Source organism: Heterodontus francisci, chromosome 15, assembly GCF_036365525.1.
Source record: "Heterodontus francisci isolate sHetFra1 chromosome 15, sHetFra1.hap1, whole genome shotgun sequence".
In the NCBI taxonomy this organism is placed as follows: Eukaryota; Metazoa; Chordata; class Chondrichthyes; order Heterodontiformes; family Heterodontidae; genus Heterodontus; species Heterodontus francisci.
Window position 1 is genome coordinate 13,076,057 of NC_090385.1, and position 25,412 is coordinate 13,101,468.

Sequence of the window (25,412 nt, forward strand, 5' to 3'; positions counted from 1 at the left end):
TTGGTGGCATAGGTTGTGCGTTTGGCAGATTTTGCTGAAACCTTGACCAGCACATGATTCAAATCCACACTGGTTGACTCAATGCCCTCTGAGCAACACTGTCAGTGACACCTTCATGCCCAGAAGGATTTCAAAAAAAAACATAACATTTAAGTCTTACCTTGGCATTTTTATATTTCTGTGTTGAAGGATGAAATGGCGGAACTGACCAGCTGTAAGGATAATCATCTGTATGATTGGACACAATCCCTAAGAGATGAGGGGCATTTCAGTTAAGTGATACATGATCAACAGCATTAAAATAGGTCTACCTGGAACTGAAACATACAAAGACACAAACATATTGAGCAACAAAGGAGCCAAATGTTAATCTTTTGAAATCAGAAATTGGCGGCCCATCTCACTGCTTAATGTTGACTACAAGATTCTGTCCAAAGTCATAGCCAGTCGAGTCAAATCTGCTCTGGAGTTGGTGATTCACCCCGATCAGACCTGTACTGTACCCGGCAGGAAGATCTCTGATAGTCTCGCGCTACTCAGGGATACGATCGCCTATGTACGGGACAGGAGGGTGGACACCTGCCTCATCAGCCTGGACCAGGAGAAGGCTTTTGACAGGATATCGCACACTTACATGATGGACGTGCTTTCCAAAATGGGGTTTGCGGAGGGAATCTGCAATTAGATCCAACTGCTCTACAGAAACATCAGTAGCGCAGTCTCAATCAACGGGTGGGAATCGGAAAGTTTCCCGATCAAATCTGGAGTCAGACAGGGCTGTCCTCTCTCCCCGGTCTTGTTTGTTTGCTGTATTGAACCCTTTGCTGAGTCTATTAGGAAGGATGCGAGCATAAGAGAGGTGACAAATCCCAGGCAGCGGAGGCACTCAGGTTAAAATCTCCCTGTACATGGATGACGTCGCCGTCTTCTGCTCGGATCCGCTGTCCGTGCGCAGACTGATGAGCATCTGCGACCAGTTCGAACTGGCCTCGGGAGCCAAAGTTAACCACGGCAAGAGCGAGGCCATGTTCTTTGGGAACTGGGCTGACCGATCCTTTGTCCCCTTCACCGTCAGGTCAGATTACCTGAAGGTGCTGGGGATATGGTTCGGAAGGGCCGGGGCATGCACCAAAACCTGGGAGGAGCGAGTAGCCAAGGTACGACAAAAGTTGGGCATGTGGGGGCAGCGATCTCTCTCCATTGTGGGTAAGAACCTGGTCATCAGGTGCGAGGCGCTCATGTTGTTGCTGTACGTGGTGCAGGTCTGGCCCATACCCCACTCCTGCGCTGTGGCAGTCACCCGAGCCATTTTCCACTTCATCTGGGGATCTAAAATGGACCGGGTCCGGAGGGACACGATGTTCAAATCTCTGGACAAGGGTGGGAAAAATGTACCCAACGTGGCCCTCATCCTGATGACCACCTTCGTGTGCGGCTGCATCAAGCTGTGTGTAGATCTCCAGTACGCAAACTCCAAGTGTCACTACGTGCTGAGGTTCTATCTGTCCCCGGTGTTGCAAAGGATGGGCCTGGTCACATTGCCGCGGAACACTCCATGCAGTTGGACCGTGTTGTACCACCTATCCTTAGTGGAGCAGTTTCTGCGGGAAAACACCTTTGACCACCGGTCCATCAGGTAGTGGTCTGCACGGAATGTCCTCAAGGCCCTACGGGAAAAGGAGACGGGGGATCCTGTTGGATGGTTCCCTGAGCAAACCGCCAAAGTCATTTGGCGGAATGCCTCATCACCAGAACTTTCAAACAACCACCAAGATGTAGCTTGGCTGGTGGTGAGAAGGGCCCTCCCCGTCAGATCCTTCATGCACGCCCGAAGTCTAGCCCCCTCTGCACAATGCCCCCGCGGCGGCTGTGGTGGGGAAGAGACGGTTGCCCACCTCCTCCTGAAATGTGTCTTTGCAAAGGAGGCGTGGAAAGAGATGCAGTGGTTTTTGTCGCGGTTCATCCCAAGCAGCTCGGTAACACAGGAGTCTGTGCTCTACGGGCTGTTCCCAGGGACGCACACCGAGACAAACATCAACTGCTGCTGGAGGACTATCAATTCGGTGAAAGACGCCCTTTGGTCTGCCCAAAACTTGCTGGTCTTCCAGCGCAAAGAGTTGTCCACGACCGAATGTTGCAGACTGGCACATTCCAAGGTCCAGGACTACGTGCTTGGGGCAGCTGCAGCAAAGGCTCAATGGGGAAAGACCCCTGTATAAGGTCCCCCCCACCAAGCTGAACTGAGGGGCTGGATTCATGGGAAACCCCTCGAACTGTATCGGGAACATTTTGTGTGCTGTAAATGTAAAAATATATATGGCATGACAATGAAAAGGAAGGGTTGTGAGGCAACTCATAATTGTATGGAAGGAAACTGATCACCTTTGCACTGTTTGTATTTTTTGACTTGATGCTGTTTTAAACTGTTTGGGAATGTAATTTTTTACAGATTTTTATGAATAAAGTATATTTTGGGAATAAAAAAAAAGTAAAGAAAGATCATTCCATCATAGTTAGTTGCTTCATTCTGCTATTCACAGCCAATGAGAATGTTAACACAAAAGTTACAAAGATTGTTATTGCATAGAATTTACAGCACAGGCAGAGGACAATGGTCTGTGCCAGTGTTTATACTCCACACAAGCCTCTTCATCTAACTCGATTAACATATGCTTCTAACTCAATTTGTGATTATATACACAACTCGTTCAACATGTTTGTATCATCAAACATCCTGATTCCATCTCTAATTCCAACCCCTCCCCAGACACAAGAATTGTGGTCATGGTCTGCACAAAGTGCTGTGACCTTGTTCGAAGATGAAGACCAAGATGGACTTGTATTTATATAGCGCCTTTCATGACCATCAGATGTTTCAAAGAAGCGTAGTCACTGGCTGCTGCGTTTCCTATATTACAACAATTTGCATGTAGCAAACTCCAAGAAACAGCAATGTGATAATGACCAGATAATGTCTTTGCGATATTGATGGAGGGATAAATACTGGCCAGCAAATCGGAGATAACTCCTCTTCAAAACAGTGATGTGGGAACTTTCACATCCACTTGAGCGCGGAATTTGGTGCTTTGAACTACGGAAGCTTAAAGTCAATCACATCCTTTTTAGGTCATGCTAGATGGGAGTGTACTGATGTCATCGATAACAAGTGGAAAAGAGAAGGAAACAATGGATTGAAGAAGGAGAAAGAGAGAGACAGCACCTCTGATAGTGTAGCACTCCCTTGCTACTGCAGTATATCAGCCTGAGTTATGTACTCAGGTCTCTGGTGTGGGATTTGAAACCACAAGCTTCTGACTTAGGGGCAAGAAAGTTACCTGTTGAGCCATAGCTGACACCTCACTTCAAATGAGGAAATAAATTGACAAATTCTGCTCCTAATTTTAAGTTAATGATGCAAGTATTTTAATCGCCTAGATTAACAGAACATTTATACAGGATCCCCAAAAGGAAAATTAATGAGTGATCTACAATTTGTACAGCGTCATTCAAACCTGTCACCCAATAACAGATGAAAGCAAACTTTAGATCCTGTTCTTTATGCTGCCCATCCACTCAGAGAACAGAAAAATAGCAGCAACATCACATCAAGGTCATCATCTCACTTTTAGCTTTTTATTTACGTCTTGTTAGGATAAGGTGATGCGATGCACTTTGGTCGGAAAAATAGAACATCATGTACACTGAATAGGGTAGAAGAATGGGAGTCAAGGACACAGGTGAAAAAATCATTACAACATCACAGGTTAGCAAAGCAATTAAAAATCCTAACAAAGCACTGGAATTTATCTCTAAGGGTATAGAATTTTAAAGTCCTTTTGTTAAAATTCCTTCTTGGGGTGTGAGCTTCACTGGCAAGGTCAACAGATGCTGCCCATTCCAAATTGCCCTCGAGAAAGTGGTGGTGCGCCTCCTTCTTAAACAGCTACAGTCCATGTGGTGTAGGTCCACCCACAGTGCTATGAGGGAGGAAGTTCCAGGAATTAGGCCCAGCAGCATCCATCCTGGTAAGGGACTATACCAGAACTGAGGAATTACAGATATAAAGGAAAGATTGAACAGGTTGTTTCTTTTTTTTTAATAAAGAAAAACATACTTAGGAGGTGACCTGATAGAGGTCTTTAAAATTATGATGAGTTGGACAGGATAGACATGGAGAAAACGTTTCCATTTGTGGGAGAATCCAAAACTAGGGGCCAGAAATACTAGACAGTTACAAGAGAGAAATAAGCAGAACATTTCTTTGCTCAGTGAGTGGAACTCACTGCCACAAGGAGTGGTTGACGCAAACGGCTTAGATGCTTTCAAGAGAAAACTGGAAGTGTACATTGGAGAAAAGGTAATAGAAAGATATGCCGAAAGGCTGAGATGAAGCAAATAGAAAAGGGAGGAAACTTGCGGAAAATATGAACACCAGCACAGACTAGTTGGGCTGAATGGCCTGTTTCTGCACTGTATATCCTCTAATTCTATCTAACATTAAGGCAGATCATTACTCAAACACAAATTCACAATTTCCCTACCCTCCTTGCGTTTCTCGACTGCCCGGTGGGTGACAAGTAGAATGCTTCATCTCACTGTTATTTGTCCACAGCATATCAGGATGCTCCTTTGCCAGAAGATTAATAACCATTGCTTTGTACCTTATAATCACACCCGGAGTACAACATTCAATTCTGGGCACCACACCTCAGGAAGGACATATTGACTTTTGGAGGCAGTGCAGTGCTGATGTACCAGAATTATATCAGGGGTAAAAAGGGTTAAATTATGGGGACAGCTTGCTTGGACTGGGTTTCTGTTCCCTTGAGTACAGAAGTTTAAGTGCATTTAAGATGATTAATGCAGTTCAGAGGGTTGAGAGAAACTATTTCCTCTGGGGGCGGGGGGGGGGGGGGGGGGGGTGGGGGTGGAGTCTAGAACAAGGGGGCATAATGCTAAAAATTAGAGCGAGGCCATTCAGGGGTGATGTCAGGAAGCACTTCTCCAGACAAAGGGTAGTGCGAATCTCAAACTCTCTCTCAAAATGCTGCTGAGGCTGGAGGTCAATTGAAAAGGTCAAATAGATTTTTGTTAGGCCAATGTGTAAGAATGAATACATCAAGAAAGATTTTGTGCAAAAGCCCATGAAGATAGGCGAGCTAACTTTAACCCCCAAAATGGGCGAGCTTGGTTCACTTGGGAAGTTAAAATTTAAAAAATTTCAAACCCGACCCCAACACACCCACTTCTGTTTTTTTTTTAAACGAAGGTATGGAGGGCGGACAACCAGCCCTCTCTCAGAAGGCCAGTCCCTCATTTAAATATTTTAATGAAGCTGCATGCCTAAGACATTATCTCTCTCCCAGCTTTAACATTCTCTGGCAGGTTTTTCCAGGCCTCAGGAAACTCAGCAGCTGAAGGGAGGAGAGGACTGCTGGATAGAAAAGACTAATTGCCTTTCCAGCACTGCTAGTGGGTCAGGAGGTGCAGGAATACTTCAGGTAGCTACCAGAGAATTGACTGGCGTTGCATTAATAATGATCAGATTGTTAATAAAGTGCTTACGTTCCAACCCTATATGCTGCAAGTTTAATGGACAGTTAATGCTCAAATCCCCTCCCACCCACCCTCTGTACTCAATGCCCTCCCAGCCTGCTATAGCTCCCCCACCCTTTTAATCTACTCTTCAGCCTGTAATCTTCCGGCAGCACCCACTGCATTTTGCGCCCAACTTCCCCACGATCTTCGCTACTCCTTTGATCTCCACAGCCCTGCTTTCCCCCCACCGCTGGCTGCAGCCAGAGAACAGATTCCAAAAATGGTAATCAGGTCATCCTGTTAATTTTGGCAGCACTCCCTGCTAACCACTTCCCCCCTCGACCACAAAACTGCCCACTCCCACCCCACCTCTCAATATCAGGGCCGTGGTGTATACACAATTTTCATTATGCTACCTGGCAATAAAACTGTTCAAACTAAAATGCTGAAATAACCTGTGTTTAGCATAGCTATTGTCATCCGAGGTAACGTCTTTAAAAGAACTTGGTAAGAATGCTTTGTTGACTCGCTCGTGGTCGACCAGCCTTATCACAGTCACTGTAGCTCTGGACAATGTCCTGTTACTAAACAAAATCAGTCGCTGATGGTTAAATCAGCTGCATCTCCTTCCGGCCTAAACCTACCAGCTGACAATAACCAATCAATCTTTTTTCTGTGCTGACACATTCTATGACCTTTCCGGGCCTTTTTATGTGGTAAAAACAAGGTCATATTTCAGCCTTCCAGGTTCAAGGGTCCTGCTGTTACAGATATATTTATAGGTGATTGTAAGGGGCCAGTGGGAGAGGAAGAAGCTACAATGAAGAGCACAATTGAGCAGGTCAAGCATCTCTACTCAGGAGAATGGAGTCTTTTTCTCATTATTCGTTTGTGGGATGTGGGTGTCGCTGGCCAGGCCAGCATTTACTGCCCATCCCTAATTGCCCTTGAGCTGAGTGGCTTGCTCGGGCATTTAAGAGTCAACCACATTGCTGTCAGCCTGGAGTCACATCTAGGCCAGACCAAGTAAGCACAGCAGATTTCCTTCCCAAAAGGACATTAGTGAACCAGATGGATTTTTACAACAATCAGCAATGGTTTCATGGTCACCATTAGACTAGCTTTTAAGTCCAGGTTTATTAATTGACTTCAAATCTCACCATCTGACATGGTCAGATTCGAACCTGTATCCCCAGACCACTAGCCTGGGTTCTGGATTACTAGTCCAGTGACATTACCACTACACCACTGCCTCCCATAATTTTACTGTTATTACAATCATGGATTGAGCCCTGTAATTGTTTTAATGTGTTAGGTTCAACTACCTCAGTAAAGAATCTTGTTCACCACCCACAAGGTGTCAGGGTCAGATTTGCTACAGCAATGGATTTGGAACCAAGGCTGGCAAATGGCTTTCAGACATGGTCTAACTGATTGGCAGAATGGCCTACATCTGTTCCTATGCTACGCAGAAACAGAGATCTTACCTGGATGAAAGACTTTTCCCACTGACAAGGTTAAGTAGTTATGCATCTTCAAATACTGAGGAAGTGTAGTGTAGTTACCAGCATGCACCCTCCAGTAAGAATTATGATCGTAAAGCCGAGTGGTGTCAGGTCTGCGGCTGGTTAAAAATGACGTCCTGCTCGGCCCACATAAAGCTTGCTGCAACCCATTGAAAAAAAAAGTGTTATTTGTCATTCTAAAATTCCACATCAAACCGGTGTTAAAAATTTCTCCAAATGAAAGCAGGGGACCAAATCTTGCTGGAAAAATAATGAGGTGTTGACATCACTCATTTATTAATGTGCAAATTCTGGGGATTAAGAAATATACCACAAGTTGCGAATCACCAGAACCTGCTGGTCGATTTACCCTGCTCCACCATTTGTTTCACACAAACAGCGTCTCGTTCCCAGCCTTCCCGTTACTTTTAAGAATTTGCTGGATTTGCACATTACTGCTAACTAAAGCCACCACAAAGTTAGGTTGGAACTTAAAAGTTCAAGTACCATTTTCACAATGTGACAATTGTTAATGCAGTGCCAAGCAACCTCTCTGGCCCACAAATTGAACAATTTAAACTGGTGACTCTCATTCCTGAATGTAGGAATTGTTGTTAGAGATTTTCAAAAATGCCAAACTTTTTTTTGTTCTCTTATTTTTCTTTTGTCTCTATCTTTCCTCCCCCCTCCATTTCTCGGTGTCTAATTTAACTCTAATTCACCCTATTTCCATTGCCATTGCTCCTCTGCTTCTTTCTCAATTCTGCAATCTCATTGATTTAGGGGATAGACTGTTGGTCCCATTGGTCGCTGAGGTCCCAGATGTCGCATTACCCTCGCCACGCCATTATCAGCTCACACTTCTAGCAAGTTACAACGCAAAAGAATTTTGAGCTGAAGGGTATGGGAAAATGTCTAACAGTGCTCTCTCCCACTCCAGCAAGATCTGGCCCATCAAGTCAAGTTTTAATTACAGCCTTATTAGAACATAGAGGAGCCAATTCCACTTTAACATTATTCGGACATATGCCCAGAGCTACTGGTGTGAGTCCAGATTGATTTTGGTCCTATGTCCTCATTAGAATGAATCTCTGGGCTGCCAGCATGAAGTGTAATCCCGAATAGACAGTTTGCTAATCTGGCAATGAAACAGTCAACCACAAGGGGCCTGCACCATCGCCTTATAGGCTGAGGTTGTAGCAACAAAAATCAGAAGAAGCCATACATAAAAATCAGCAGATCTTACAGCAGAAGATATATTCATTATGGAAGCTGCCAAGATTCAAAACCCACAAGTAACTGGCATTAAAGGGTTTCCCAAACCTTTGTCCAACTTTCAGAGTGCAAGGAGATTTCAGGTTTGGCCTTTGCCCTGTGTAGATCTCAGCTGGGGTATAAAGAGAGACTTAAATATATACAGTCTTTTATGGCCTCAGGTCATCCAAAAGCATCTTACACTTGGAAGTAGTACTTTCGAAGTGTAGTCACTGTTGTAATGTAGGAAACGCAATAGCCAATTTACACACAAGTTCCCACAAACAGCAATGCGATAATCACCAGATAATCTGTTTGAGTGGTGTTGATTAATGGATAAATATTGGCCAGGTATCACCAAAACGTGCTAGGTCGAAAGAGGATATTTTAAAATCCACCGGCTGGAAATCTGAACATTAATCTGGTGGAGACAATCCATTCAAACCTTGCAAACTTTGAACTCTGCTTGCTGATCGTGAGCACCGAGGCATATTCATACGAACATACAAATTAGGAGCAGAGCAGGCCTTTCGGCCCCTCTACCCTGCTCTGTCATTCAATAAGATCACGGCTGATCTGTGTGTCTCGAATTCCACACTCACATCTACCCCTGATAACTTTTGATTCCATTGCCTTACAAGAATCTATCTACCCCCGCCTTAAAATTATTCAATGACCCTGCCTCCACCACCTCCTAAGGCAAATGTTGTCCAATCGCAGAATCACATCTGATGTTGGACACTGTTTTGAGATTTGCAAGCACGTCCTGGTTGGGTATGGCCTGTACCTTTCCCATTGCGAAAGGCAGAAGGGACATGTTGTTTGATACAATCCACCAGTCTTTGGGTTTTACGGCCTATATACCTAGCATCACACAGTCATTGAAATTTATATAATTCATATGTCAGTAGGGCTCGCAGTGTGGCGCATTTGCGCATACTGGAAGCTACATATATTAATACAAAGGACCCTGTTCTTTGCAGACAGAAAGAATACGTACAAACATTGCGCTTGTTTCAGCTGAACAAAATAAGTGGCAGCTATTCACTGGTTCATTCCTCAGGACAATGCCTTGACCAGAGTCAAGCTGCCTGGTTTCAATTTTAAACAAAGCTTGGCAGTTAACTGTCAGTCACCATAAACTGGAGCATTTGCCATGGCAACGCCTTACCAGAGTTCACTTTCCAACCAATCAGCACTCTCTTCTCATGCAGTATTCTTCTTCTTCTTTGGCCTCCTTATCTCGAGAGACAATGGGTAAGCGCCTGGAGGTGGTCAGTGGTGTGTGGAGCAGCGCTTGGAGTGGCTATAAAGGCCAATTCTAGAGTGACAGACTCTTCCACAGGTGCTGCAGATAAAATTGGTTTGTCGGGGCTGTTACACAGTTGGCTCGCCCCTTGCGCTTCTGTCTTTTTTCCTGCCAACTGCTAAGTCTCTTCGACTCGCCACACTTTAGCCCCACCTTTATGGCTGCCCACCAGTTCTGGCGAACGCTGGCAACTGACTCCCACGACTGGTGATCAATGTCACAGGGCTTCATGTCACGTTTGCAGACGTCTTTAAAGCGGAGACATGGACGGCCGGTGGGTCTGATACCAGTGGCGAGCTCGCTGTACAATGTGTCCTTGGGGATCCTGCCATCTTCCATGCGGCTCACATGGCCAAGCCATCTCAAGCGCCGCTGACTCAGTAGTGTGTATAAGCTGGGGGTGTTGGCTGCCTCGAGGACTTCTGTGTTGGAGATACAGTCCTACCACCTGATGCCAAGTATTCTCCGGAGGCAGCGAAGATGGAATGAATTGAGACGTCTCTCTTGGCTGATATACGTTGTCCAGGCCTCGCTGCCATAGAGCAAGGTACTGAGGACACAGGCTTGATACACTCAGACTTTTGTGTTCCGTGTCAGTGCACCATTTTCCCACACTCTCTTGGCCGGTCTGGACATAGCAGTGGAAGCCTTTCCCATGTGCTTGTTGATTTCTGCATCTAGAGACAGGTTACTGGTGATAGTTGAGCCTAGGCAGGTGAACTCTTGAACCACTTCCAGAGCGTGGTCACCAATATTGATGGATGGAGCATTTCTGACGTTCTGTCCCATGACGTTAGTTTTCTTGAGGCTGATGGTTAGGCCAAATTCGTTGCAGGCAGCCGCAAACCTGTCGATGAGACTCTGCAGGCACTCTTCAGTGTGAGATGTTAAAGCAGCATCGTCAGCAAAGAGGAGTTCTCTGATGAGGACTTTCCGTACTTTGGTCTTCGCTCTTAGACGGGCAAGGTTGAACAACCTGCCCCCTGATCTTGTGTGGAGGAAAATTCCTTCTTCTGAGCACTTGAACGCATGTGAGAGCAGCAGGGAGAAGAAAATCCCAAAAAGTGTGGGTGCGAGAACACAGCCCTGTTTCACACCACTCAGGATAGGAAAGGGGTCTGATGAGGTGCCGCTATGTTGAATTGTGCCTTTCATATTGTCATGGAATGAGGTGATGATACTTCGTAGCCTTGGTGGACATCCAATCTTATCTAGTAGTCTGAAGAGACCACGTCTGCTGACGAGGTCAAAGGCTTTGGTGAGGTCAATGAAAGCAATGTAGAGGGGCATCTGTTGTTCGTGGCATTTCTCCTGTATCTAACAAAGGGAGAACAGTATGTCAATGGTCGATCTCTCTGCACGAAAGCCACACGGTGCCTCAGGATAGACGCGCTCGGCCAGCTTCTGGAGCCTGTTTAAAGCGACTCGAGCAAAGACATTCCCCACTATGCTGAGCAGGGAGATTCCACGGTAGTTGTTGCAGTCACCGCGGTCACTTTGTTTTTATAGAGGGTGATGATATTGGTATCGCGCATGTCCTGAGATACTGCTCCCTCGTCCCAGCACAGGAATAGCAGTTCATGTAGTGCTGAGAGTATAGCAGGCTTGACATTCTTGATTATTTCAGACGTAATGCTGTCCTTCCCAGGGGCTTGTCTGCTGGCTAGAGAATCAATGGCATCACTGAATTCCGATTTTGTTGGCTGTACGTCCAGCTCATCCATGACTGGTCGAGGCTGGGCTGCATTGAGGGCAGTCTCAGTGACAACATTCTCCCTGGAGTACAGTTCTAGGTAGTGCTCAACCCAGTGGTCCATTTGCTTGCGTTGGTCAGTGATTCTGTCCCCTGATTTAGATTTGAGGGGGGCGATCTTCTTGATGGTTGGCCCAAAAACTCTCAATGCCATCATACATTCCTCTGATGCTTCCGGTGTCTGAGGCCAGCTGAATATGACTGCATAGGTGTTGCCAGTAGTCATTTGCGCAGCGCCTGGCTGTTCTTTGTGCAGTGCTTCTGGCTGCTTTAAGTGCTACGGACGTTAACTCGCTGGGGGCTTTCTTGTAGTTCAACAGTGCAATGCGCTTAGCAGCTATGACAGGTTCCAGCTCTTCAATATGAGATTGAAACCTGTCTGCATTCCTCTTCGCACGTTTGCCGTAGGTGGTCAAAGCTGACTCATAGATGGCGTCTCTGATGTGGGCCCACTTGGTCTCAGCATCCCCTGTGGGAGTGTTTTGAAGGGCTGTTACAAGTGAATTTAGAAATTTTTCTAACAACTGTGGATGAGAAATTCTGCTCGTGTTGATGCGCAGGTGGCCCTTCTGCTTGGAATGATGCAACTTCTTTGGTCTGAGCATCTTGCTGCACATCAGGGAGTGGTCGGTGTCGCAGTCCGCACTGTGGAAGCTGCGTGTGATTTGAACACTGTTTAAGGCGGCTCGCCTTGTGACAATGAGGTCTAGCTGATGCCAACGACGCGATCTTGGGTGCCTCCATTAAACCTGATGACAGGGTTTAGTGTGAAAGAACGAGTTGGTGATGCAGAGGTTATGATAGGTACACAACTCAAGCAGTCTCTGCCCGTTCTCATTCATCCTTCCAACGCCATAGCACCCAAGGCAGGAGGGCCATGAGTCATGGTCGGCCCCAACCCTGGCATTAAAGTCCCCCAGCAGGAACAGATGTTCGGTGTTGGGGATGCTACTAATGATATTATGTAGTTCCTCGTAGAACTGGTCTTTAGCTTCAGGTGGGGAGCAGAGTGTTGGAGCATAGATGCTGAGCAGGTGTACTGGACCAGAGGTGGTGAGCAGTCGGATGGACAGTATGCGTTCCGAGCCATTTGAGGGAGGCTCCATCATGCTGAGCAAGGAGTTTCTGATGGCAAAGCCCACTCCATGCTGTCTTGGTTCTTCAGGATCCCTAACCTGCCAGAAGAAGGTGTAGTCTTGCTCTGCTGGAGATCCACTCGCGGGGAGGCGTGTCTCCTGAAGTGCTGCAATGTCTACATTGAGTCTACTGAGCTCATTGTTAATGATGGCGGTCTTCCGAGAATCGTTGATTTGTGTAAGGTCTACCGACAGGCCGGGACACACAGTTCTGACATTCCAGCTTGCAAAGCGAAGGGCTGGTACCTTCTTTCCTTTTTTCATGTTGTTTGGTGTGGTGATGCAGTCCACCTTTCGGGCAATGACCCTGAGCTCCAAGCACCCATTGAAGCAGGTGGACTGTGGCGGGACAGAACCTTATTGACCGGGGGCTGCCCGGTTTGAGGCGGGCAGTAGCTGTCCAGTGAGGTGCGATGACCTCTCCCGCCAACAAAGGCAACCCGTGGCGCCCAATCTCTACGCCAACTGAGCTGGACTTATAACCTGTAACTGCTGCCTTCCATGTTGTTTCAGTCGTTGTGAGGCAACTATGGAGTGACCTCTCCATGGCGCATGCCTGGGCGAATGTATGAAGGTTGAGAGTTGCCCAAGTGTCAAAACCCCCCTCTCAGCCTTTCTGGTGGGGTCCAAAGGAGTGCAGAGCATGACGTTTGGCACCGGTATGGCTGCAGGAACTGCCGGAAACATGCCAAGGGCGACACATGACCGCCTACGGGGTTCCGCTCCGGATTTTCTGTTAGGGTTTACTCACTTAGCCTTAGTCTCTCCCGAGACGCCCACAAGGCAGTGGGGTTGTTAGGGCCCCTACACAGGTGTAGGAGGATGCCGGTGGGAGGAGGGGGTGCAAGGGAGAGGGGTGGAGGGAAGGGGGTGCGAGGGGGAGCTGGGAAGGGGGCTGTAAGGGGGAAGGGGGTGCAGGGGAAAGATGGTGCAGGGGGGGGGCTGGGAAGGGGTTGTGAGGGGGGAGGGGTATGCGGGGGGGGGGGGGTGAGCTGAGAGTGTGGAGCTGGTAAGGGGAAGAGGGGGTGGGGGAGGGGAAGGGGGGGAAAAGGGGGTGCAGGTAATAAGCCATTTCCTCAGTTCCCACCATCGAATCCTGGAAATCTCGTCCGTGTCCTTCGGGAGGTGAGCGACATCCTCGTGCGCCGGTACCAGCATTGCCGACATTGCGCTGCAGATGCTCTCCGAGCCATCTCCCGCGGGCGCTTTGAAGTTGCGGCCGAGGAGCCGTTCGTGGCTTTTTGCATGTTCGGGGCACCTTTATGCAAGGCTTCCCCTCTGTGGTAAACTTATTTCCCTAGGGTCCAGCTGCTCCTTCTCTACAATGGACTTACCGCACGCCGTGGCCGTGGACACTCCGGACGGTGTAGACAGCAGGATCAGAGATCAAAGTATCACCAGTTGCGCTTTGCAATTTCGTCCAGATTTCGTTCAATTTCATTGAGAAAACAAAGAGCAGGTATGGCTGGGGGAGGGCAGTGGGCCCAGGTAACACAAACTAGCTGATAGCTTGTAGTTAGGGCTAAAATGAACTGATTAAAGAGCCAGGGGAGTTTAAACAGTTTAAGAGGGTAGATTGGGGGAGAAAACACTAAGAATGGGAGCAGATGGCCATGGATAGAGTTGAACAGCAAGGGAGCTTCCTAGGGAGCTTGTAGCCCAGGAGCCATCTTGCCATCATGCAAGATAAGTTGTTATAATAAAAGTTGTTATAATAAAAGCAAAATACTGCGGATGCTGGAAATCTAAAATAAAAACTTGAAACGCTGGAAATACTCAGCAGGTCTGGCCGCATCTGTGGAGAGAGAAGCAGAGTTAACGTTTCAGGCCAGTGACCCTTCTTCAGACGTATAAGTTGTTGTTTTCCCTTACATTGGTTATTCTTGCGGTTGTCCTGATGAGTGCAAGAAAAAAAACTTTGACATGTCTCTATTTTCAGCAATACTCAAGTTCTGTACTACTATATGAAAATTGGATAAATATTTGAAGGGGAAAAAAATTGCAAGGCTATGGGGAAAGAGGTGGATTGGGGAACTACTTCGATAAGTCTTTCAAGGAGCCAGCATAATCGGCTGAATGGCCTCCTTCTGTGCTATCTGATTTTATGAATAAGCGGTATTCTAGTATTAATTTTCAAGTTGAATTGGCCTGATTAAGGCAAAAGGCATCTCTTAGATATTAGGTCATATAATAGCTATTTCAGTCTGTTCGCAATTTTAGGGTCATATTTGACCCAAGATTAGCTTCGGATCTCATTCGCGCCATCACTGAGATCACCTATTTCCACCTCAGCTCACTGCTGCTGAAACCCTCATTCATGCCTTCATTACCTCTAGACCTGACTATTCCAATGCACTCCTGGCTGGGCTCCCACATTCTATCTTCTGTAAACTTGAGTTCATCCAAAACTCTGCTGTTTGTGTCCTAACTCGCACCAAGTCCTGTTCTCCCATCACCCACGATTTCTGACCAGTTAAAGCAATGTTGTGATTTTAAAATTCTCATCCTTGTTTTCAAATCTTTCCATGGCCTCACCCCTCCTTATCCCTTGAATCTCCTCCAGCCCCAATACCCTCCAAGATATCTGCGCTCCTCTAATTCGGGCCTCTTGAGCATCCCCAATTTTAATTGCAGCACTTTCAGTTGCCTAGGCCCCAAGGTCTGGAATACCCTCCTTATTACATCTCAGCCTCTCTATTGCACTTTCCTCTTTTAAGACACTCCTTAAACCGTACCTCATTGACCAAGCTTTTGGTCATCTGACCTAATATCTCCTTATGTGGCTCGGTGTCATATTTTGTTTCATAATGCTCCTGTGAAGCACTTTGGGATGTTTTATTACATTAGAGATGCTGTGATGAAAACCACACCTGCCAAGAATGAAGTATATTAATTTTGTCATATACAACATTAATGTTAAACTCTTACTGCACTGAAAACATAGAATGCAGGTGCAGCCAACAGGACAGTGTCTCGAAACATTTGCATTCTAAGAGACAGTTTCCTGGAGAAGACAAAATTCCTCCCAGATTCAATTAACCAAATAGATATTGATCACCAGACATTGACTGTATGAAAGCCAGCATTCCAGCCCCTAAGGATGTTTACTAAGACTGAAAGAATGCACAAAACCTCACCAGGCAGGTTGTTTTTTAATAAAAAAAGCTAGTTACTTGACTGGCCTGCTAGCCCAGGTTTGGTTTGAATTGTGTTTACAGAATAGGTTGAGATCAGACTGCAACTGAACTTGGAGAGAGATCTCCCTCTCTATCTCCCTCAAAAAGAGAAAATTGCAACTGGATTTCAAGACGACAGAAAACCATTGAAATGAGTTTGAAAGTGTGTACTGGGCCCCAACGAGACGGCAAGATCAAACTGCAATCAAAGACTTTACATCAAACTCAAAAGACAGTAAATGAACTCCAGCTATTGCTTCAAACTTTTCCCCCTTGATTCTTTCTCCTATTCTGTCTCTTTCTGCATGTGTGTTCATCGTGTATGCATGCTAGCATGGTCGTATCGTGTATTTTTAGTAGTTTTAACCAAATTAGAGTTTTAAGTTTAATAGATTTAAACAAGAAAAGTGTAAGTTTAAGAAAACCTGTCTGGTTGATTTCTTTGCCATTACAATTGGAGAGCTCAAAACACGGTGTTTTAAAAATTAAACCCTGTTACGGTCAAACCAGGAAAAGGCTGAGAGGGAACCCCTAGACCCCTTTCTCACCTGGTCCTAACAACGCTAGATAAATACAAGTTGGTTGTATTATCGGTCAGACTTGCACAATGCCAACACAAGCTACAGGGTTTCATTTTTACACACTGTAACTATCCAACTTACTTGGGCAAATGCATTTTTGAAAACAACACTCTTGGAGGCAAGTTGATCAATGTTTGGCGATTTCACTATCGGATCACCATAGCATCCCAGACTAGTGCGCAGATCATCAGCAATAATGAAGAGGACATTCATGTTCCCTGATGACAAAAATAATTAGATATTAGTAATTTAAATGTTACTTGTCTTCAATATGCACATCTAACAAACCTAGTCAAAAATGACTGACTAGATCAGTAGCTACAATTGTTGAGAACATTTTTGAAGTAGGGTGAAATTGATATTCAGCGACCGCGGATCACCAGCCCGCTTTACACTGCGCCTGACTTTCTTTACCGTTGATGTCCATTGGGCAGGTTATGTCTGGGCTGCCGCCTTCTATTTCTCATTTAGCACTATTGCGGAAGACCCGTTTCAACCTCATTACATCAATAAAACCTAGCAATCAATACACAAGGTGTATTAACTCACATGGAATGTTTTCAAGATATCCTAGACAGAACTGGAAGACAATCTGTAATTATCTTGAATGAGTTGATATTGAATCTGTATAGTTCTCATCATAACAGAATTGCCTAGTTCTACTGTTAAGAGAAGTGAACACATTTAGACCACATGACTGATAACTAGCATTATGCCTGAGCAAAGATTAAAATAAGATTGGATTTCAAAGAAATGGAGTCTGCTTTTCCCCCCTCATGCCAGTATCAATGTGACATTTCCAATTAGCCATCGAAAGTTAACACTGATGGTTTTACTTGATCATACAGCACTGAAGGAGGCCATTCAGCCCATCATGCCTGTGCCACTTCTTTGAAAGAGCTATCTAATTAGTCCTAGTTCCCTGCTCTTTCTCCATAGGACTGCAAATTTTTCTTTTCAAGAACTGCCTCGGTTTTTTATTTAGTGCATCCTGCTGTTCCCCAAGCTACGGAAAAAAATCATAATGCGAGAGAACCAGAGCTTTGGAATGTGTCAAGTATGTTGTGTTACATCTGTTTATATGACTTCAGAAAGCCAGCATAATGAGAATTCAAGATTGGCTTCATATTTACAGTAAAAAGTTCCCTCTGTACCCAGAAGAGTAACCAATACAAGACACACTCCTGATTCAGCCACGTTGCAGCTCGGTAAAGAGATATCTGTCCAAGATGTTTTTCTTTATTGACGCAAAGGATTTTTTTGTCAGTTCCTTTTAATGGACAGAAAGATATTCTGTTCTGCCAATTATTTAAGTAGAATTTTTACTCCAAGCTTCGCAAGACAGAGAATCAGAGTTTTTTTTATATGTAAAGAGCTTCTATATTTTTTCCCTGTGCTGAACAAGGTTAGCTGGTATTAACTGAGCAGCAGCTTCTAAAATAAACAGGTTACAGTCCCAATGGGTTAGAAAGTGGGGCAGGGAAGGGGCAAAGTGAATCACAGTTCTCATTCTGGATCATTATTCAGTAACCTGCATTTCAAATGTTGATTATAGGATCAAACACAATTGGAGACAGGAATAGAATTAGGCTGTTCAGCCCCTCTAGCCTGTTGTGCAATTCAACAAGATCATGGCTGATAGATTAGATTAGATTAGAGATACAGCACTGAAACAGGCCCTTCGGCCCACCGAGTCTGTGCCGAACATCAACCACCCATTTATACTAATCCTACACTAATCCCATATTTCTACCAAACCTCCCCACCTGTCCCTATATTTCCCTACCACCTACCTATACTAGTGACAATTTATAATGGCCAATTTACCTATCAACCTGCAAGTCTTTTGGCTTGTGGGAGGAAACCGGAGCACCCGGAGAAAACCCACGCAGACACGGAGAACTTGCAAACTCCACACAGGCAGTACCCGGAATCGAACCCGGGTCCCTGGAGCTGTGAGGCTGCGGTGCTAACCACTGCGCCACTGTGCCGCCCCACTAACTCCACTACTTCTCCCATATCCATTAATACCTTTGGTTAACAGAAGTCTATCAATCTCAGATTTAAAATTGATACTTGGATCAATTTCTGTTTGTAGAAGAGAATTCCAAACATCTTTGTGTGTCGAAGCCTTTCGAAACATCACCCCTGAAAGGTCTGTCTCTAATTTCTGGACTATGGCCACTATTCCTAGACTCTCCAACCCATGGAAATAGGATAGTTTCTGCTCCCCTTAAAATTGTGATTCTGCCTTTCTCTGTCTGTCTTCTCCCTCCATCCCATCAACATTACTCACTGTCTAGGGTCATGAATGACGATGTCCACTTAAGTCCACTATGGGCGGCACAGTGGCGCAGTGGTTAGCACCGCAGCCTCACAGCTCCAGCGACCCGGGTTCAATTCCTGGTACTGCCTGTGTGGAGTTTGCAAGTTCTCCCTGTGTCTGCGTGGGTTTCCTCCGGGTGCTCCAGTTTCCTCCCACAAGCCAAAAAGACTTGCAGGTTGGTAGGTAAATTGGCCATTATAAATTGTCACTAGTATAGGTAGGTGGTAGGGAAATATAGGGATAGGTGGGGATGTGGTAGGAATATGGGATTAGTGTAGGATTAGTATAAATGGGTTGTTGATGGTTGGCACAGACTCGGTGGGCCCAAGGGTCTGTTTCAGTGCTGTATCTCTAAACAAAACAAGTCAGAAACCAGAACGACACCCCATTGGTCCAGATTTTTTCTTAAAATGCACAACTGCAGTTCTCCATGTAACAATAATAAAGTAAATAACGAGCTCCTTGATCCAACCTATGACATCCCATGTGACTGTGACAAAAGTAAACTTTGCCTCTTTGTCCTTCTCGACCTGTCTGCAGCCTTTGGCACAGTTGACCACACCATCCTCCTCCAATGCCTCTCCACTGTCATCCAGCTGGGTGGGACTGCACTCGCCTGGTTCCATTCTCATCTATCTAATCATAGGCAGAAACTTACTTGCAATGGCTTCTCTTCCTGATCCTGCACCGTTACCTCTGGTGCCCCTCAAGGATCTACCCTTGACCCCATCCTATTTCTTGTCTACTTGCTGCTCCTCGGCAACATCATCCAAAGGCACAGTGTTAGTTTTCACACATATGCTGATGACACTCAGCTCTACCTCACCACATCTCTCAACTCCTCCACTGTTGCTAAATTATTGGACTGCTTATCAGAGACCCAGTATCGGATGAGCAGAAATTTCCTCCAATTAAATAGTGGGAAAACTGAAGCCATTGTTTTCTGTCCCTGCTCCAAACTCCACTCCCTAGCTACCGACTCCATCACTCTCCCTGGTGACAGCGAGATGAAGCCAGCCTGCTTGCATGCATCACATTTGACCCCAAGATGAGCTTCCGACCTTATACTTGTGCCATCACCAAGACCGCGCATTTTCAATTCCACAACATCACCTTACTTCGCTCTGTCTCAGTTCACTACTGCTGAAACCCTCATTCATGTCTTCCTCTATTCCATTGCACTCCTAGCTCAGCTCCCACATTCTACTCCCCATAAACTGGAGGTCATCCAAAAACTCTGCTACCCACATCTTAACTCACACCAAGTACAGCTCCCCTATCACCTCTGTGCTCGCTAACCTACATTGGATCCCAGTCAAGCAATGTCCTGATTTTAAAATTATCATCTATTTTCAAATCCTGCCATGGTCTCTCCTCTCCCTATCTCTGTAATCTCCTCCAGCCCCACATCCCTCCTAGATATCTGCACTCCTCTAACTCTGGTCTGTCGAGCACCCCTGATTTTAATCGCTCCACCATTGGTGGCCGTACCTTCGGTTGCCTCGGACGCAAGCTCTAGAATACCCTCCCTACACCTCTCTGCCTCGCTTTCTTCAACATACTCTTTAAAACCTACCTCTCTGACCAAGCTTTTGGTCATCTGACCTAATATCTCCTTTTGTTTTATAATGCTGCTGTGAAGCACCTTGGGACATATATTTATATAGCACCTATAATGCAAGTTGTTCTTGATCTCTTACAAGCTCTAAATGCTATTCATTTTGCATCAGAGTTATTGGGTTGATAAAGGCAGGGTTCTGGTTTAAACAGAGAGAAATGGGGATGAGCTGAAAGATTAAAACAAAAAACGTCTTCACCAAGCGAGTGGAATACACTTCCACAAGGGAAGTGGTTGAGATAAATAGTATGGATGCATTTAAGGAGAAACTAGGGAAGCTTTATAAGCAGGATATGTTGATGGGATTGTGTGAAATGGGAGGGGACTCATAGGCAGCATAAACACCAGCACGGTTTGTTGGGCCAAATGGCCTGTTCCTGTGCTGCTAAGTACTTTGCAATGCTTGATAATTAAAACTGCTCATTCTCAATTACTGCAGAATGATGAAACTTTGAAACACCAGAATGTAATTTTACTGGTGGGCCATTATTATAGCAAAACACTGGTTCTCTACCACTTTACAGAACAGATATAGTACTCCCAGAACTGTAGGCCAAAGTCCACTGTTGAAGGGATGAGGAGGGCCTACTTTCCCCATATTCTCACCTCCGGGATCAGAAGATGATGGTTCCAGGCCCTCTGGAGGAGACTGGTGCACAAAACCTAGGCTGACACTCCCAGTGCAGTGCTTAGGCAGTACAGTACAGTCGCAGATGCCAGCTTCCAAATAAGTCATTAAACCCAGGCACTGTCTGCCCTCTCAAGTCACTGTTAAAAAAGGTATCACGACACTTTTTTTCAAGAAAAGCAGAGGAACCCTTCTGGCCAACATTTAACCTCAAACAACAACGCTAGAAAAAAAAATTATCTGCTCAGTTTCAGTAGCTGTTGATGGGAGCTTGCTGTGCACAAATTCCTACATTACAACAGTGACTACACTTCAAAAAGTACTTCACTGTAAGGTGCTTTGAGATGTCCTGAGGTTGTGAAATGCAAGTCTTTCTTTTCAAACGTTTTATTTTTGATAGCCCATCGTCTCCCTCCCCCTCCTTCACTCCCAGTACTGCCACTCGTGTGCTCCCAAACTCCTATTTGTGGATTTGTCCTTTGATTCCAGGTCGGTACATTAGGAGATTCCCACACACCCTGTTCTTCTCGAAACCCCGACAAAACCTCCCCGTTACCTTCCTTCCGCATAAAGTCTTGGGCTACATTGGGATCGTGCTGCCCGAAAGCAACACAACACATCAACACGGCCACCGCCGTCAGCCCTTCTCCTGAATTCCACTTGCGATTCATTCCGAAAAGACAAACATCACAATATCCACATAAGCCTCCTGACTTGCAATGATTCAGCTCATTTCATAATAGCAGATTAACTGCAAACTTGCAGCTGAAGCGGATCTCCTACTAGCAGCCTGCTCACAGGTCCCGCCTGTGATTCCGCTCAGTGAATTCTCTCCTGATGGTGCAATGTCCTGTCACTCAATTCACTGCCGCTGACACACAGGATCCCGGAAATTTACAGAGCCCAAGCAAATCCGACTGGGATCTCATCACTGGCACCAATCGCTGCAAGTAATAATTAATCAATGGTAATTACAACACTGCTGGCGATTAGCCAGGCAAGTGAAAATCACTTGGTCAGTTTCATCCAGAGCTGCACAGTTTGAGAGACTTTAGTTTAAATCTCTGAAGCTTATTTTGCGGCATATATAGTGACTGCTATTCTTTCTGAGAATAGAGACAGCAAATTTCCAACTCACGCAGAGGTACACACATACCTCTCCTCTCCGAAACTAAGAACTTAGATTTATAAAGCGCCTTTCACAGCCTCCGGACATCCCAAAGCGCTTTTACAGCCAATTAAGTAGTTCTGAAGTGCAGTGTAGTAATGTAGGAAACACAGCAGGCAGTCTGTGCACAGCAAGCTCCCAGAAACAGCAATGACCAGATAATTAGTTTTAGGAATTTAAAAAATGCTGGAAACACTCAGCAGGTCTGGCAGCATCTGTGGAAAGAAATCAGGTGAAAGGATGTTGACCTGAAACATTAACTCTGTTCCAGTGCAGTACTGAGGGAGTGCTGTAGTATTGGAGGTGCCGTCTTTTGGATGAAACGTTAAACTGTTTGCCCTCTCCGATGGATGTAAAAGATCCCATGGCACTATTTTGAAGACGAGCGGAGGCGATATCCCCAGTATATGACCTTTCATCAGTTCTGAAAACACCTGAAACGTTAACTCTGTTTTTCCCTCTCCACAGATGCGGCCAGACCCGCTGAGTATTTCCAGCATTTTCTGTTTTTATTTCAGATTTCCAGCAACTGTGGTATTTTGCTTTTGTGTTTGAGTTATCCCCGTTGTCCTGGCCAATATTTATTCCTCAATCAACAACACAAAAAGTAAATAACTGGTCATTAACACATTACTGTTTCATGGGGCTTTTTGGGGCACAAATTAGCTGCTACATTTCAGGCATTTCATAAGTGCTTTGGGGCATCTAGTGACTGTGAAAGGTGCTATATAAATGTATCTTTCATTCTCAGTACTGCAAGGGAGTGTCACCCTTGGTTTTGTGCACAGTTCTCTGGAGTAGAACTGAACCCATGCTGACTCAAAAGCCAGAGAGCTACCCACTGAACTGTGGCCTGAAGAAGTAAAAAATTGTGTAAAGCAAACCGTAGGCAAGAGTACGTCAGGAAATGGGAGACTCAAGACTGTCCAGTAAAATACTGGGAATGAGAGGAACAAAGGCAAAGCTTCAGAATAGGAATCAGCTTGTAGAATTCGTTCTCCTAATGACGTTGAAAAGGCTGGACCAAGGTTCCTAGGCAAGGTTGGGAGCGGGTAAACAAACGAGGGTTGCAGTCCCTGGAATTTAGAAGGGTAAGGGATGATTTACAGAATCTGATATGCACATCCAGGTCTGAAAGTCCCAAATATTAAATCAAGATAAACTTTGTTTCCTCTATTGAAAATACCCTCTATAGGAAAACAAAATCCCTTTAAATCAAAGGCTGGACTGAAATTTGGAAGGCTTTTATCGCCCTTAGAATCAAACCGAAATATTAGTTTTTCACTCCATCAGTGTTTAACTGCCTTTAGCCCACTTGCTGATCTGAGCATAGGAGAAACCTATTGGGAGAAAACCATTAAAAAACACAATGTGTTAATGGTGGATTAGGTGTTGTGGTGGTCTGAAGATTTGATTTATGTTCTTCACAAATTTCTGAGTGAACAGTTATGAATCTGAATGCTCATTAAATAAACACTAGCATTTCAAGTTTTTATAAATTATTTTAGGCAGTGCTTTATTGAATAGGCCTCAGAGATCAAATGTAATAAAGTAATCTCACACTAGGAAAGAAATTATAGGGTAAAGGCTGTCCAGGTAAATTAACAGACTAGCATCACTGCACTAATTTATTGTTCAAGAAAATAGGCAATAGAATAGAATCATGGAATATCACAGCACAGACGGCGGCCATTTGGCCCATTGTGATTGTGCCAGCTCTTTTATAGAGCTATCCAATTAGTCTCACTCCCCTGTTCTTTCCCCACATTTTGCCTGCAATGCTCTTTGTTACTCTACAAATTTTTGGACTGCCTTAGATATTATCCTACATTACAATGGTAACTTCACTTCAAAAGTGCACTACTTCAGCGGCTGTGAAGCACTTTGGGACATTCTGAAGTCATGAAAGGTGCTATATGAATGCAAGTATAAACCTAGACCCATCTTTTGGTTTCTTTCTTATCCCATGACCACCCTGTTTTGCCTTGTACCATCATCCAATTTGTCATTAAATCTCTCCTGACTTTCCCTCTTGTTCTATCCTCCCACCCACTCCCACCCTTTCCCTGCCTCTATACTTGCTTTAAACCTGTCGCATTTCTAACGTTTTCCAGTTCTGATGAAAGGTCATCAACCTGAAGCATTGGGTTGAACTTTTTGGGCCCCCCGAGGGATGGGAACAGTGGCGGGGAGTACACAAAATTGTGTTGGAAGGCAGGGGGCGGAGTGCCCGGTGCCTTCCCAACACCTTCCAATTTAGTCCAGGGTGGGGAAGGCCAAGGACGACCTTCCCACCCAGGCCAATTGAGACCCTTAAGTAGCCAATTAATGGCCACTTAATGGCCTCTTCCCACCTCCACCTCAATTTAATAGAAGGCAGAGGAGCCTGCCGCTGCAAAGAAATGCCGCCAGGTAAAACCTGGCAGGCTCCTAGCAGGGTCAGCAGTCCCTCATTTGGGGGCTATCCAGGGCCCCCAGGTCCCCACCAGCAACGATTGCCAGAAAGACACCCCCTGCCCTCACTAAATTCCGCAGCCCCCCCCCCCCCACCACACCTCATCGCCGGGGCCTGCATGAATGGCTTCAGCGACCCCAACTCGACTTGCCTCCCCCAGGGTCTCCGACACCTTCATACTGCAGGGCCTCCTGTAGTATCAGCAGTGGGCACTGCTCCCAGTGGAGCTGCTGGTACTGCACAGCTGCCAGCCATCCAATTGGCCAGCAGTTCTGGAGGCAGTAGCTCATCCCTTAAAGGGACAGCATCCCCGAAAGTGGGCAGTTAATTGGCTGCCTGCTGTTAGCTAGGGGGTCTAACAGAGGGCCGAAGAGGGGTCTCCCCTCACCTTCTGGCCCATTGCTGGGTCCCTGTCGCCAGAATAAAATTCAGCCAATTAACTATGTTTCTCTCTCCACAGATGCTACGAGACCTGTTGAGCATTTTCAGCATTTCCTGTTTTTATTTCAGATTTCCAGCATCAGCAGTATTTTGCTAAATCCAAGTTTTTTTTTCTTTTATTGCCACTTATTTCTTTGCAAACACTGTCTTCCCTGTGCTGCCTTGTATTGCTCCCTCACTTGCCTCTGGTCAGTTCAATCTTCCTGCCATTCCAGAAGCTGCACACCACTTGTTTAGACGAGATTCACATGTTGCCTTTGTTAGTCTTCATCAGAGATGTCTCACCCTGTCTGGTCGGCTAGCGATAATTCATCGTGCTCTAATTTGGATCCATTATCACAGCCTGTGAAAGGCAGGTCACCAGGTAGAACCCTGGAAGCAGTAAGTCAGTGCGGAAATTGCTGATTGTGATACTTGCACTTCAAAACTTTTTCTAAGGACAGAAAGAACTGGAATTTATATTGTACCTTTCATCTCCAACAATGCAGCATGCTCTCAGTACTGCACTGGAGAGACAGTCTTGA

General features: G+C 45.5%; 1 protein-coding gene across 1 annotated transcript in view; it reads right to left on the reverse strand.

Moving 5' to 3' along the window:
• The window catches only part of ids (iduronate 2-sulfatase), a 36,698-nt gene extending 15,038 nt beyond the window's left edge, over positions 1–21,660 (reverse strand). Inside the window, exons 1-4 of the mRNA XM_068047118.1 lie at positions 21,381–21,660; positions 16,334–16,470; positions 7,026–7,203; positions 161–249 (exon numbers count right to left, since the gene is read on the reverse strand). Coding sequence (XP_067903219.1) covers positions 161–249; positions 7,026–7,203; positions 16,334–16,470; positions 21,381–21,495 — 519 coding nt within the window. The 5' untranslated portion in view covers positions 21,496–21,660. The remainder of the gene's footprint in view (positions 1–160; positions 250–7,025; positions 7,204–16,333; positions 16,471–21,380) is intronic.
• Between the last annotated feature and the right edge of the window lie 3,752 nt (positions 21,661–25,412).